Raw genomic sequence first — 13,060 nt, forward strand, 5'->3', positions numbered from 1 at the left:
GTGGAATCTCTTTCACCATCTGATCTCACCCTTCCGTTGCTGATCACAGCCCTCTGCCCCTTCTTCAGCTTGAGTACATCTCTGCAATATATAGCATGGGACAGAATGAAATCCACTTTGGGAGATTCAAAGGCTTCCTTAAAAATATTGGTATCCATACCCTGAAAGAAAAAAATACCTGTCACTGTTTGTAAAAAAAACAAAAAAACCCCACACCTCTGAACATGTTTTAAAATACATCTTTTTTGTTTGTTTGCTTCCACGTAAGAACATCTTAAAACCCAGCTAAAATTTACCCCCCCACTTGTCCTGGTGGCCTTAAACCCAGTTCTTGCCTGTCAGTGAAGGGCCCCAGCCCTACTCATTGTTGCTATTCAAACCACTTGTTCCATTCATTCGTTCTGAAGTGATTCTTGCCCAACCTCTTAAATCTAGTTTGAGAAATGTATTTTCCCTCTCCTGTTTAAAGAAATCATGAGATTGAAGTTCTCCCCGAAATCCCAATAACTGACCCACTCAAAGAGATCCCTTAAACTGCATCCCTTTGACTTTTTAATGTTGTGTAGCTTTGATGTGTATGAGGATTTACTTCACTTTCAGATGGACAGTTATATTTCAGGTGAGTCACACCTTCAGACAACGCTCCATTGTTACTTTATCTTTTGTAGTACAAACATGCTACACTAAGAAATTCATGGTAAGAACAAATACCCTACCTTTGTAAACATAAAACAGCCATGCTTACCCCAACTGCAAATTCTAAGATGTCAGCTCCTGCCTCCAGTGCCTTTGCAATTTCTTCTTTTGCCATTTTGGTGATGAAATTCTTGGCATTATTTGATGTTTGTGTCTGCAGAGCTGCCCATATGGCCTTAGCGACAACGGTGTTGCTGCTGTTTGGCTCCTCACTAGGATTATTAATCATGCTAATTCGAACGTTATTGCTGGATTTCTGTATTTAACCAAATATGAATTAGGAAAGTTTCAGGTTTTGCTTTAAATGAGAAGAAAAAAAAAATCTATAATACAATGAACTCCATTGTTTAACTTGAAGTCTACCTACAGGCACCACTGTGCCAAGAATCTTCTACATAATACTGTCCTGCATAAGAGAGATTGGAGCACAGCCAGCACTCAGAGAGCTGGCAAAAAAGAGATCTAGCAGTAAGCTATGGATTTGTGTGATTCAGTTACCTTCCTGGAACAAATGGGACAGAGCAGAGAACAGTGCTCACGTTAATCTCCAAATAAAAACAGAGAGATTTTCAATTTAGAACCAGGAGCTTAAGAGAACGTGTTTTCTTTACTGTATTAGAGTAAGACCAAGAAAAGAAGATCAAGGATGTGCTAGCTCCTATAAATAAGATGAAGCTGGAAAATGGAGAACTGAACTCCCCAGGGTCACACAACAGGAAGAAGCACAACTTGTGTTTTTCAAGCCTCTGTCTACTGCTTTATTATTGCTGCTAAGTGGTGTAAGTGAAAAATACCACCTACCTGATGTTTAATGGCATCATACAACAACTGCCTCCCTGAAGGTTTATCAAAATCACCAACAATCCAAAAAGTCACTGGTCTAACAAAAGAATCATCTGTAGAAGAACAAAAGGGGGGGAGGAATAGTTGAAGGTGAAATTTGAGAGGAAAGCTTCAGTTTTTCTTCATTTGGAGGAAAAACAAGGTCAACATGCAAAGACTTGAAACAAAGCAGATTAATATATGAAAGACCCAGATAAAGCTATGCCAAGCCTGGCAAGAGAAGAATAGTAATATTGATGTAATATTAGAGTTTATTTACCTCATTCAGTAAACCCATGAGACAGCATGCACTTGTGTTTCCAAATTGGATTATTTATTTTTTTACACCTAATTTAGAATTTTTTAAAAGAACCCATAAATAACTTACTGATTCCAACCAGAGTACAGCATACTGCTTCTACGTACTGAAGCTGTTAGTTCACAAAACCAGTTGTGTAGAAAGATAAGGAGTGACAAAGCAAACATGCATTTAGAACTTGCTGGTTCTAAGGCCAAAGTTACAAAGGAATTGTAAACTTTGGGAACCAGGAAATTCCCAGAACAACAACAAATGGAAAGCCAAAGCACGATTTACCATAGATCTCCTTGGAAGACATTCCTGGTCAAACAGCAGAAAGGAAAGAGGAAAAGGGAAGAGACATTAATAACTTGATAGTGATTCTAATATGTACCAAGAAGCTGCAGGACTGTGGTGGGCATAACTGAAACACTGAAGCTCGGTTTCAGCAACCAGCACATTTGTATTAATTCTGTCAGAATAAGTTTTGACCTTTTTTCCCCCTCTATCAAATAGATGGATGCTTTATTTTTATATTTTAACAGTAGTTAGAACACATATTACCAATAGCATGAAGATAACATTCTCAAGACCATTTGCAAGAAGTGCCATGCCATTATGACTCAAATGTTAAGAGTTTATCTTCCCCCTTCAAAAACCAGCAAGACAGCACTATGCTGGGCCATCAGTACCTGCACAAATGTGAACACATCACTATGAGCAGATACCAGTTATTAAGTATCTTAAGTGACAAAAGGGGCAGTGACCCTGTTACGTTGCAGGACTACAAATACACTTTTAAATGAGGTGTAGATTTAATTAATAATCTACAAAGGGAAAGTGAGAAACTCTTGCCAAGATTAACACAAACCAAAGGCAAATACAAGAGAGAAGGAGTGGCAGCAGGCAATATTTGGGAAATGTGTGAGAGCCCAGTAAAGGCAACAAACAGGAACAAGAGGAACTGGTTCAAATGACAGCAGTTCATCTATGATTCCTAACAGAGGTGAGTATATGAAAGGCCTGATTAAGTCTGTGTATGCAATTCTTACAATGAGCAGTACAGCTGAGTTTTAACACTAACAGGAGACTTTATGCACACTGCAATTAAGCCATACTATCATTGGAAAAGCAGTGCATGCATTAGAGAGATATGAACTGCACAGACCAGGTTATCAGCTGTCTTATATAAGGAGCAACAACATTTTTTAATGAACCCATACAACCTTTCAAAATTTCAAATTAGGATAGAAGGCTAGAAAAATATAGAGGGGTTCTGATCAGTGTAATTGCAGCATCAGAGCTTATATTGCTGCATTTCTGATGGCATCATCCACCTCAGCAAGAGCAGGTGGGGTGGGACTCCCATCCTTAACAGAAAGCAAGGTTTGCAGAGCAAAACATTTTTGCTCCATGTAGATGTCAAACCCTATAAAAATGTTAGTTTTTAAACACCTGGGTTGCAGCATTGCCCACAGGCCTGAACAAGACTCCAGGCATGTGTTGTGTACTGTATGTATGCTTGGAAACACACAAGAGTGAAGTGCAGTTCATAATCCATGGTAGATGTTACCTCTCTTTGTTAAGTAGGTCATGCTGTTTGCCACAGCAGCTGTCTTATCTTTGGAATCCAATGTGCTGAATCTAGCAAAGTCATCCACATAAAAGTTATCTGAGGAAGAGAAAAAGTATTTAGATGTCAAAGCAAACAATTTCCATGTAAAATGAATGAAAATTCATCCTTATTACCAAAACATTATACTTCCCACCATTTTTTCCTCATGATACTGCTTTTTAGATTTTATTTCTGATTGATATAGATTTGATTTCTGATTGAAATTTATATAAACATACATTCAAAAGCCCACTGAGTTACTATTTTTCAAGCAACTCAAGAAAGCGTGTTTGCAGTCCTGCCATTATTCTGCAGTCTTGAGAAGTTCTGCTAAAATACATGTCACAGCAAATCCCAAGTAATTCCAGAGATGCCTGTCATTCTCATCTTGAAAAGAGGCTAGAAATAAGAAACAAACTGATGCTTTATACATATTACATGAACGTGCTGTTCCTTACTTTTACTCTCAATTTCACAAGTCATATTCCCTTGAGGATTTGTATAAAAACAAAACAAATTCCTGCTGTGATAAATCTGTACCTATTCATGCTGTAAGTAATAGATCAGCCAGCACTAGGGCTACAGTGTAACTTGGGGTAATGCTTTGCCACTAAAGCTTTCCACTGGGACAGCAAGTTTTAGAATCAGATACTTCAGGTTTAATGCAATGAAAAGCGTCCCTTACTCATCGCTGTCAGATCTAGGTACTCTCTGTCTGCCATTAAGATCCTTGAGTTAATTCTTGGAACAACATTAGGCTGGTTCATGATATACTCAACCACATCTTGGTCATTAGATAGTTCACCCTGAAGGAGAGGAGAAAAAAAGTAAGGTATTATTTATTATATCACACATGTGCCCTAGACAACTTAAAAAAATATAAGAAAATACACAAGTTAAGTTGTATCACATATCTGGGGGACTTTTGAGTGAGTTTTTAAAATACTCCTTTCTCTCTAAAGCCCCAGCTGCACTCAGCACCTACCAGGTACACAGCTCGCTGGAAGATGCTTGTGGTTTCCAGGATTTTGTGCATTGTCACCGTTTCCAGATCATCAGGATCCAGCTGGTCCTTTTGAAAAGGCATCCCATTGAACAGCACCACAGGGAGAGGGCCTACACCCGTCTGCTCGTAGTAACTTTTTGCTGCCTAAATCCAGGGAAAGAGGTGGCTTTACTGTGTCAGCCCAACACCACAAGGATGCAGAATATTTCTATATAATATCAAAAAACCATCCATTTAAAACACATTAAGATGTCCTTTCAGAAGCACACAAAACACTTCCTGCATCCTACACACCCAAGATGCCCTTGTCTTTCAGGTTCCAAGCAAAAGAAGCTGCTTTATCACACAGAAATGCATTTGTGTTAGGTTGCTGCTTTTGTTTTCTTTTGGCTCAGTGTGGTGTCCAGCACATTAAATGAGAAGACTTCTATCATTCAAAAATTGTCTGCCTCTAGTGGCTTCCAGCTCTTAGGGAGTGCCCTTCCTTCCACTCTCCTACACACAAATATGGAATGCATGTGTGCATACAATTTTATTTATATAACTCTGTCTGCCTTCCTTAGTTTCTAAGACATAGGCTGTTTTGCAAGTGTTAGAGTTATTGGAGATGGTATTTTCATTCATTCTTCTAGAACATTCAAGAAAAACAAATATTCATTCCTTTTGATACAATCCCAAATAGGATCTGCCTCATCTCACATAAAAGTAACCGAATACTGATTTGCTCTCAGTTTTCTCCATACAGGAAAGAATCAACCTAAGATGATATAAATAACTAAGAAATTCTTTGAGGAAGATTGTTGAATGCCTTGATACAGGAAAGCCATCATGAATTCAGGCTCATAGCATCATCTCATACAGCATTCAGACACTGATAATAGGAAAGAAACTCCACAACAATCCTTCCTAAGCACTAAGCTCTTTGGTTTTCTTATGAATCATTCCATCACCTCCATTTTTGAAAGCAGTTTTAAACTACCAAGTTCTCCACACCAGAATGAGAAGAGTATCCATGAGTCTCAGGAAAGTTATCTTTGTTCCTGTACTATACAGAAGATTTCAGCAATATTAGATTACAACATGTGATGCATACTAGTAATATAAAGCTTTGTGCTGAACATAAATTCCCACAGCATCGTGAAAAGTCACTCTAACATGATAATATGTCCTTAGCAAGAAAGTTGCATCAAGAAACTGTATGTAATCATATATTCCAACTGAAGCAGAAAAGTGACAAATGCTTTAATTAATGAATTCTTACCTTTCTGTTTTGATCATAGGCAGAATCAATTCCCAGAACACTGTTCACTTCCACATAAGGATACTGTTTCTCAAGAACACTAACCACGTGCTCCACCTTCAGCTGATCTCCTGTTTTTACTTTGTTATATATCTGGAAGGGGAATACAAATACAAGTTTGCAGACCAAATGAAAAACACTTTTAGGAAGGTAAACTGACCTGTCACCTGTATTCCAGTAATTATATAAGAAATACATTTATATAAAGCTTTAAGAGCAATATTGCAAAATATATTTTCATAGTTATTCACTGAAATAAAAACTCCTAAGTATGAAGCTACAAATTATAAAGCACTCATAGCTCTCAAAATCATCTTGCTTTGCCTAACAGTCATCACAGTAAGATTGAAAGTAGATACATATGGATTTCTTTAAACATCTTGCACCTCTGATTATGAATGTATTTGAGAAGGAAAACAGTTCTTAGAGAAAAAAAAGCTTAGAACTCAAGACATCTCATAAACAATAGAGTAAATCTCACATGTAAGATGGATAACTGATCATCTCCTTCCTGTAGGCAAAAGATTTTGCTTCTTTGACTTAAAATGATATATTTTAAAAAAATAATAATGAGAATAAGAGTCATAATCTTCAAGTTACCTGCATGACCCAGCTTGTAGGTTTACATAACAGTGTCAAACCATAAGTGCAAATGGATTAACTAATACCTGAAATGTTTGTTTATATGGCAAAACTACGCAGCAGGAACTATTCAAGGGAAAAAAATATATATATTGAGGAGATACACCCATTTAGAACTCATTGACAGAATGAGGAAAGAGGTTGGAAAACTACTCACGAATCTTGCATACATAAAAGCACATAAAAAAATATTCATTTCCATTTTAAATGAATACTTACAGACATGACTGTCTGGAAAGCATAATTATTGTCCATTTCTTGTGCCACATAATTGTACACTCTAAGAAGGGCAACGCCAGGATCCTGAAGTCCATCAACATCATCACAGTCATTAACCACAAAGACTAGTCCTATCCTGCAATCAGACAAACCCCCATATCATGAAGCTATCACACTAACAAATTATCAGCTCTTCATACAGTGGTGGAATACAATCATCATAGGCAAAGGCCTTTTCCTAAGCAGACCAAATGAAATGATTCTGAGCAGAGTGGTCTTACAATATACAGTCTCTAAAGGTGGGTTCATCAGAATCTTGCTTTTCATTTCCTTCACCCATAATATTTCCTTTTAGGATTCTTCTGGACTGTTGGAGTAACTTTTATTCAGCTCTGCTTTGCTAGTAGCAAAAGTTACATTCAAAAATTTTTGAAGGAATGAGGTTCAGTAAACGCCCTTCCCAGCCACCAATACAAGTTACCTGATGTTGGTGCAGTGTCCTAACAGCAAGTACTTATAATTGCAAAAGTCACAAAAACAGAGCTGATGTAAAATAAATTCTAATAAAAATACAATAATTACCTCAGTGGGATGTGGTTACTGAAGAACATCTCTGCCACATTCAATAATTCTGCTGTGGTCTCATGAGTAGGATCTACTATCAGCACCTGTCCACAAGAAAGCAAGATACCAGGCTTTTTAATTCATTTTTCATTGGAGAATTATCATCAATCCCATTTTATGCATTGCCAGAGAGATGAGAGCCACTAAATCATAGTTTCTACTACAATCTTGAAGTCCAAGATCATAACCAAAAGTACCTCATCTGAGCTGCTGAAGTGTTACCATACAGATTTCACAAACTCTGTGCTGGATCTGACAATAAGCTGTAGCTAAAGACTGGGTAAGCCCCACACTGAAGGGGCATCCATGAGTAATGCAAGGACCTATGATCATCTTTTGAACTTCTGGTGCAAGAACACTTTCTAACTAAGACAACTGAAGCTGCTCTTAACCCTATTAAAAAAAAATATTAAGTAAGAAATGCGAGGGATTGCATTAACCAACTTCAGCTATTATCACAAAGCTGAAATGCACAGAAATTCTCACCTGTCAAATGATGTTTGTTCCACCAGTGGAGCAATCCACAGATGTGCAAGCAGCACACACAAGACCAATCTAACATATCAGAGAATCATGCTCAGTAATCTCTGAACCTCAGTTATAGCTCACTAGTACAAGAAAAACAAAATCCTTGAGAGGAGCATACTATCCCAAGGTATTTAAATGGTAAGGAATCTAGCACACTTGTAAGTGTGCCAAAGCTAATGGCCCTGATGTTTATAAACATACATACAAGTAACAGAACAACAACACCCACCAACATATTTAATTCCTAGACAGAATTAAATTAAATTGCTACTTACCAAGTTATGGAAGTTCTTTCTGATCTGTCTGATCACCCCTGGGAATGTGGGACGCAGCAGTTCCTGCACACTGGAAGGCCAGGAATTATACCTGCTGTCAACTTCCAGATTGTTGATCCACTAAGAGAAAATACCTGCATTTTAATGACTGTCATTCTGCTCAAGTCTGAGATTGTACAATATTTTTAAAATCAAAAACTATATAGAGCATAGCATGAAAAAAATTAAACAGAAAATTCTCCTAAGAGCTTAAGAATACACAGCTGAAGGGCACATAAGTTATTCCTTATATGAAACCCTACACACCGAAATAGCAGGGCTTCTGATGTCCACTGCATAGTCTGAATCTGATGGCTGGATGTTCAACTTCAGAACATTGTGCAAGGAAAGTCCTTCAATCCCCAAGCTGTGCAGACCTTCCATAACACGAGCTTCATTGCGTAGCACATCAAACAAGCTGGAAGGAAAAGAAAAGAAAATCTGTAAATTTTAAAGATAACAAATAACTGTTTGCATCCTAAGAGTTAACAGATAAAAGGTATAGACAAGTCTGCCACATCTATGCATTACTTCTTGTTTCTCACTTATTCCTAAACCTCCCAAGGAACTTGAGATAACTTAAACCTATTCAGTTATATTTCTAGGAAAAACCACATTACGTAAAGATAAGTAAGGCATGATATACATGTGTAATTTCAATTGCACACTACTGAAACAGATCTTGACAAAGATAAAGGGTGGCTTTCAGATGAAAGACTTACAGGGACTTTTCTTTTGAGAATCAAATATTCTACTGTCTTCAGAATAAAATCTGAAGACAGCCCTTGGAAACCAAAGTCTTGCATGTTCACAGGACAGATCATAACAAAGGTACGAAGGTGACTTCCCATTCTGATATCCCAGGATACTGCAGTTTTCCCAGCAGTTTGCTTTGCTTTGTTTTGTTGAACAAGTATTTGCATAAGGGAAGGAAACACAATTTGCTTTTTGCAGAAGTTAACAATTAAACCTAGTCTAAATACAGACACTGCCAAAGGAGGCTCATGCTGTCTAAATGACTCCACTATCCATGCACAAGCAGGATGCATGATTCTAAACAGGATACAATTTTTCTGAAAAAGAAAACATTCCCACCTAAATATGTCCTGAGTGTCTAAATCAATATGTAGTCCATTGATGAAGAGAGCAGAATCCCCTGGCTGTAATCCTAACGTTCCTTTGAAATACTGAAAGAAAGTAGACGGCCGTTAGAAGAATGCTGTGGACAGAACACAAATACTAGAGAGTTCAGTGTGTCTAAACTGGATTTTACCTCTGTTACTACTCCAAAATGCATGACATGGCTTCTCAACTACAGCCTCTGTTGACTTGATGCACATGCCCATGGCAGAGGAAGACAAGTGAAGCTAGCTAGTGCATAGACACACATGTGGCACTTCTGTTTGTTTCTATATGACTCAGCAGTAGCTTTGGAAAGTCCCTCAGTAATAACTACCTTTTAACTCTACTTTGACTAAAAAAACCACTCTTATTTAATATTCAGTTGATTTTGAGAAGTTCAAAATACAATCAAAACCTACAGTCGTTGACCTGAAATCAGTGTAAGCCTCTTAGTAATATGAACCAGGATGACCTGTGTTATGACACACAGACATCACACACCTGCTGTACCATTCAAGCAAGAGCAAAGTCAGAAACATGAAAGGCCATCCAGCAGGTGCAATTCCTCCCAAAACAGTGGCCACATCTCTAAAACTTGAGCTGATAAGCCATCACCACACAGAGCTCCAACTTGGGGTGGACTGATGTGACAGACATCCAGATTTCTACTACTTTGCTTTTGATGCATTGCTCACATTAAGACAGTCTACATGGAAAGCCTAAGAACATCTTAACCACATGTTTTCTGTAAATAAATAGAACATTTCCATTGCTATTAAAGCTCATTTTATAAAGGTAAATAAATGCAGGCAACAGATCAGATGTTCAAATACTGTTCACATACTGTTTCTACCCTATACATTTTCATATAGCATGACAAAGTTGTGAGTGAAAATAGTGGGTCAATATTTTGAGCCAAATATAAAGTTTTTAATAGAATCATTACTATTAAAGCTTAAACTTTTATTAAAACAAGTGAGATAGCACTACATGACTTTCTTGAAGTGTTACCTTTTGGTTCTCTTCAATTTCTGTTCTGAGTTCCATGGAAACAACTGTTTTTGTTATGGCTCTGCAGAAATAAAAACATGATGCTGTGAATCAACTTTCTGTTTACCTAGTGAATAGATTACTTATCTAACTAACCCACTTTTTGTAACTTAAATAACAGTATATTTAGTTCCTTAGTATGAAAAGCTACAATCAGAAGAACTTGCATTTCAAGGTACCATTAAACACTTGGATGCACTATTTTTTCACAGATGCTCTTTAATATATATAAGAAATATATATAGTTTTCATATATGTTATTCTTTAATATATATTAATTCAAGGGAACATAAAAACATTATTCACATGCAAACTACACCAAGAAAGACAAGCTTTTGGCTCTCAGTGTCTAGTTTCACATTAACCCATAATAAAAGTGGGCTGCTTCTAGAACAGTAGAATCTGACAGCACAAGACATGGGGATTTCACTCCTTGTGGGCTCTTGTTCCTTTCCACTTCACTGGATCTAGTGATTGCACCATCATGGAATGGACAAGTTCAGATCACAAATCTGACCAGAAACTAGATGACAGGAAAAAGCATAACTCAGGAAACCATAAGCAACTAAATCTTAACATCAGTTATTAGAGATGAGAGCAGAACTCAGCTTCTTTTTACTCTCCAGTGTATCTCCACCTGCTCAAAAAAGAATAGTTCCTATGTACTCATCTTCACCCCCCAGGTCATTAAACCTATCAAAAAGAATCTATTTCTACATTGGTTGGGCAGGCTAAATTATGACACGTTCTTTAATTTGAGTATGCTCATGTAATTGATGAAGCACAAAGAGCAGTGGAATGGCACATCAATGTCTGACACGAGGCTGAGTGAGCAGTTTGCCAAAGGGGATCTCAAAAGAGTCATTCAGAGAAAAGGTTAAGCCTAAAGCCTCCAAACAGGAACACTATCCAATAAATTCTTGAGGACTTGATGCAAAAGGCTCGGAAGCATTTCACAATAATAGCATAGCTGGTTCTGTCAAATTTACCACCAGATCACACCAGTGCCACCAAAGAGAAATGCTGTGAGACCCCCTTTCAGCCATAAGTTGAAGAACGGTGCACAAACATTCCCCAGAGGTTGCTTCCAGCTAAACAGAAACACAGACATTCATTAACCCAACCGATGTTGCCCATCTCGTGCTCTGCTGAGAAAAAACAGAAAATGTCCAAAGCATTCATCACTAGAATCACCTGGCCTTTGTAGGGAAGTTCTGACTCAGATCTTTCATGACCATCAAAGCATCCACAGGAGGAGCAGCCAAAATACGTGCAGCAGTTTGAAAACTTAAATCTGCAAGTGAACCAACAGGCAGATGAAAGAAGCTACTGCAGCCATCTTACATTTGACTTGCAACTTTTTTGCTTATTAGTTACACATAAAAGTCATTTTCTATCTTTACATTTCCTTTGCCTTTTCTGCATTTAGCACATGATACAAGCAGTCAGTTTAAGAGCAAGTGGGTTTGATATACTTTACAATACAGAAAGTAAACCTCACTTCAGAAGTCCATGAAAGAAACTTTCCAAAACTTATTTCAGCAGGACTCAGCAAAGGAGCTTTAGAAAGCCAATGCAGGAATTTACAGTCAAACTCTCCAACTGAATACGGTTGCTACTGCTTCATTTGCACAGAGCACAGGAAGAAAGGTTTACTGTAAGTTTTTACAGTGCAATATTGAAAGTCTACACACAGATTACCTTGTAACTGCCATACTTTCAAGGGTGCCATCTCATTGGTACTTTCCACGAGGTGTTTTCTAAGCTCTTTCAGCTCTTCAGTCAAGTCAGGATACAACTGCCTAAAAGGGAATGAGGGTCAAGCAAATTCTGCAGCTTCCTGTAATTAAGTCTGCCACTAATTCAAATACACTAATATATGAAAAAGTTTGCTGCTAACACATGTGGATAACCCAGATATTTAAATAGCAACAAAGCAGAAGATCAGCATCTATGCATCAAGTTGCTCAATATGACGAAGACTAACAATATGCAACTTAGCTTTACCTTAATTTCCCAAAAAGAAATCCTTGCACCTCATCAATAGGGTCATCTTCATCTATTACTGTAGCATTCACATCAGTGCCTATGAACACACAGAGAAGAAAAACACTGCTGAATTATTCAGAAAGCTCTCATGTGTACTTTGATAAGCTTACCAAAATGCACTGCATTCCACAAGAGGAAAGAAAGGACACTTGTCAACCTGTATTCAAGAGGTACTAACTGTACAAATGGACACAGTAACTGCTGAAATAAAATCAGGGTGGATTGTTTACAAAGAAAAGATTAAAGTAGTTAGAAATCTCAGGTATGTAGGCACTGCAAAATCAGTAGGACCTAGGAGATCTCAGGACACACAAGCTTTGTAGAGAAAGTGACAAACTCCAACCATGAATGCAATTCTGATCATATAATCCTGAGCATAATGACCTAATTGCTGGACACAGACCAGCTCTAATCTATGTGTTTCATGCTCAAGTCCAATCAAAGTCTTGACCTTTTGAATAAATGATTGCTTCTGGACAGGCAGAAAGAGCACAGACACGCACAGAAGACTGCATGCAGAATACATCCAGAATCAACAGGAGCTGGATGAAAGCCATACACCTCTAATTTGCAATACAATATCAGTGCAGCTGATTTTGCAGCTCATAGCAATGCAAGTAATTTGTCCATTTTACAAATAAAGACCAATAGTTTCTTTTGTCAGTACTCCATAGCACTGCAAGAGCTCTGATCTGCAACCAGAATGATTGAATGAACATAGAGAAGAGGAGGTAGTGATTTTGGTAATGTCAGATCAGAGAGAAGAGTATCTGCA

The 13,060-nt window shown here is 37.7% G+C and overlaps 1 protein-coding gene across 6 annotated transcripts in view; it reads right to left on the minus strand.

Annotated features, from left to right (window-relative positions):
• Window positions 1-13,060, minus strand: part of UGGT1 (UDP-glucose glycoprotein glucosyltransferase 1) — a 38,653-nt gene that overhangs the window by 18,123 nt on the left and 7,470 nt on the right. For 5 of the 6 annotated variants that reach the window (XM_090146979.1, XM_090146977.1, XM_090146978.1 and 2 more), the window contains exons 9-25: window positions 12,244-12,322; window positions 11,938-12,038; window positions 11,431-11,530; window positions 10,198-10,258; window positions 9,160-9,251; window positions 8,332-8,482; window positions 8,026-8,145; window positions 7,181-7,266; window positions 6,599-6,734; window positions 5,699-5,830; window positions 4,417-4,581; window positions 4,117-4,237; window positions 3,390-3,488; window positions 2,114-2,137; window positions 1,498-1,592; window positions 746-952; window positions 30-161 (exon numbers count right to left, since the gene is read on the minus strand). In XM_090146979.1, coding sequence (XP_090003105.1) covers window positions 30-161; window positions 746-952; window positions 1,498-1,592; window positions 2,114-2,137; window positions 3,390-3,488; window positions 4,117-4,237; window positions 4,417-4,581; window positions 5,699-5,830; window positions 6,599-6,734; window positions 7,181-7,266; window positions 8,026-8,145; window positions 8,332-8,482; window positions 9,160-9,251; window positions 10,198-10,258; window positions 11,431-11,530; window positions 11,938-12,038; window positions 12,244-12,322 — 1,901 coding nt within the window. The remainder of the gene's footprint in view (window positions 1-29; window positions 162-745; window positions 953-1,497; window positions 1,593-2,113; window positions 2,138-3,389; window positions 3,489-4,116; window positions 4,238-4,416; window positions 4,582-5,698; window positions 5,831-6,598; window positions 6,735-7,180; window positions 7,267-8,025; window positions 8,146-8,331; window positions 8,483-9,159; window positions 9,252-10,197; window positions 10,259-11,430; window positions 11,531-11,937; window positions 12,039-12,243; window positions 12,323-13,060) is intronic. The other variant, XM_031604998.2, reaches the window with a different exon arrangement.

Source organism: Phasianus colchicus, chromosome 10 (genome assembly GCF_987193195.1).
Source record: "Phasianus colchicus chromosome 10, bPhaCol1.hap1.1, whole genome shotgun sequence".
Lineage (NCBI taxonomy): Eukaryota > Metazoa > Chordata > Aves > Galliformes > Phasianidae > Phasianus > Phasianus colchicus.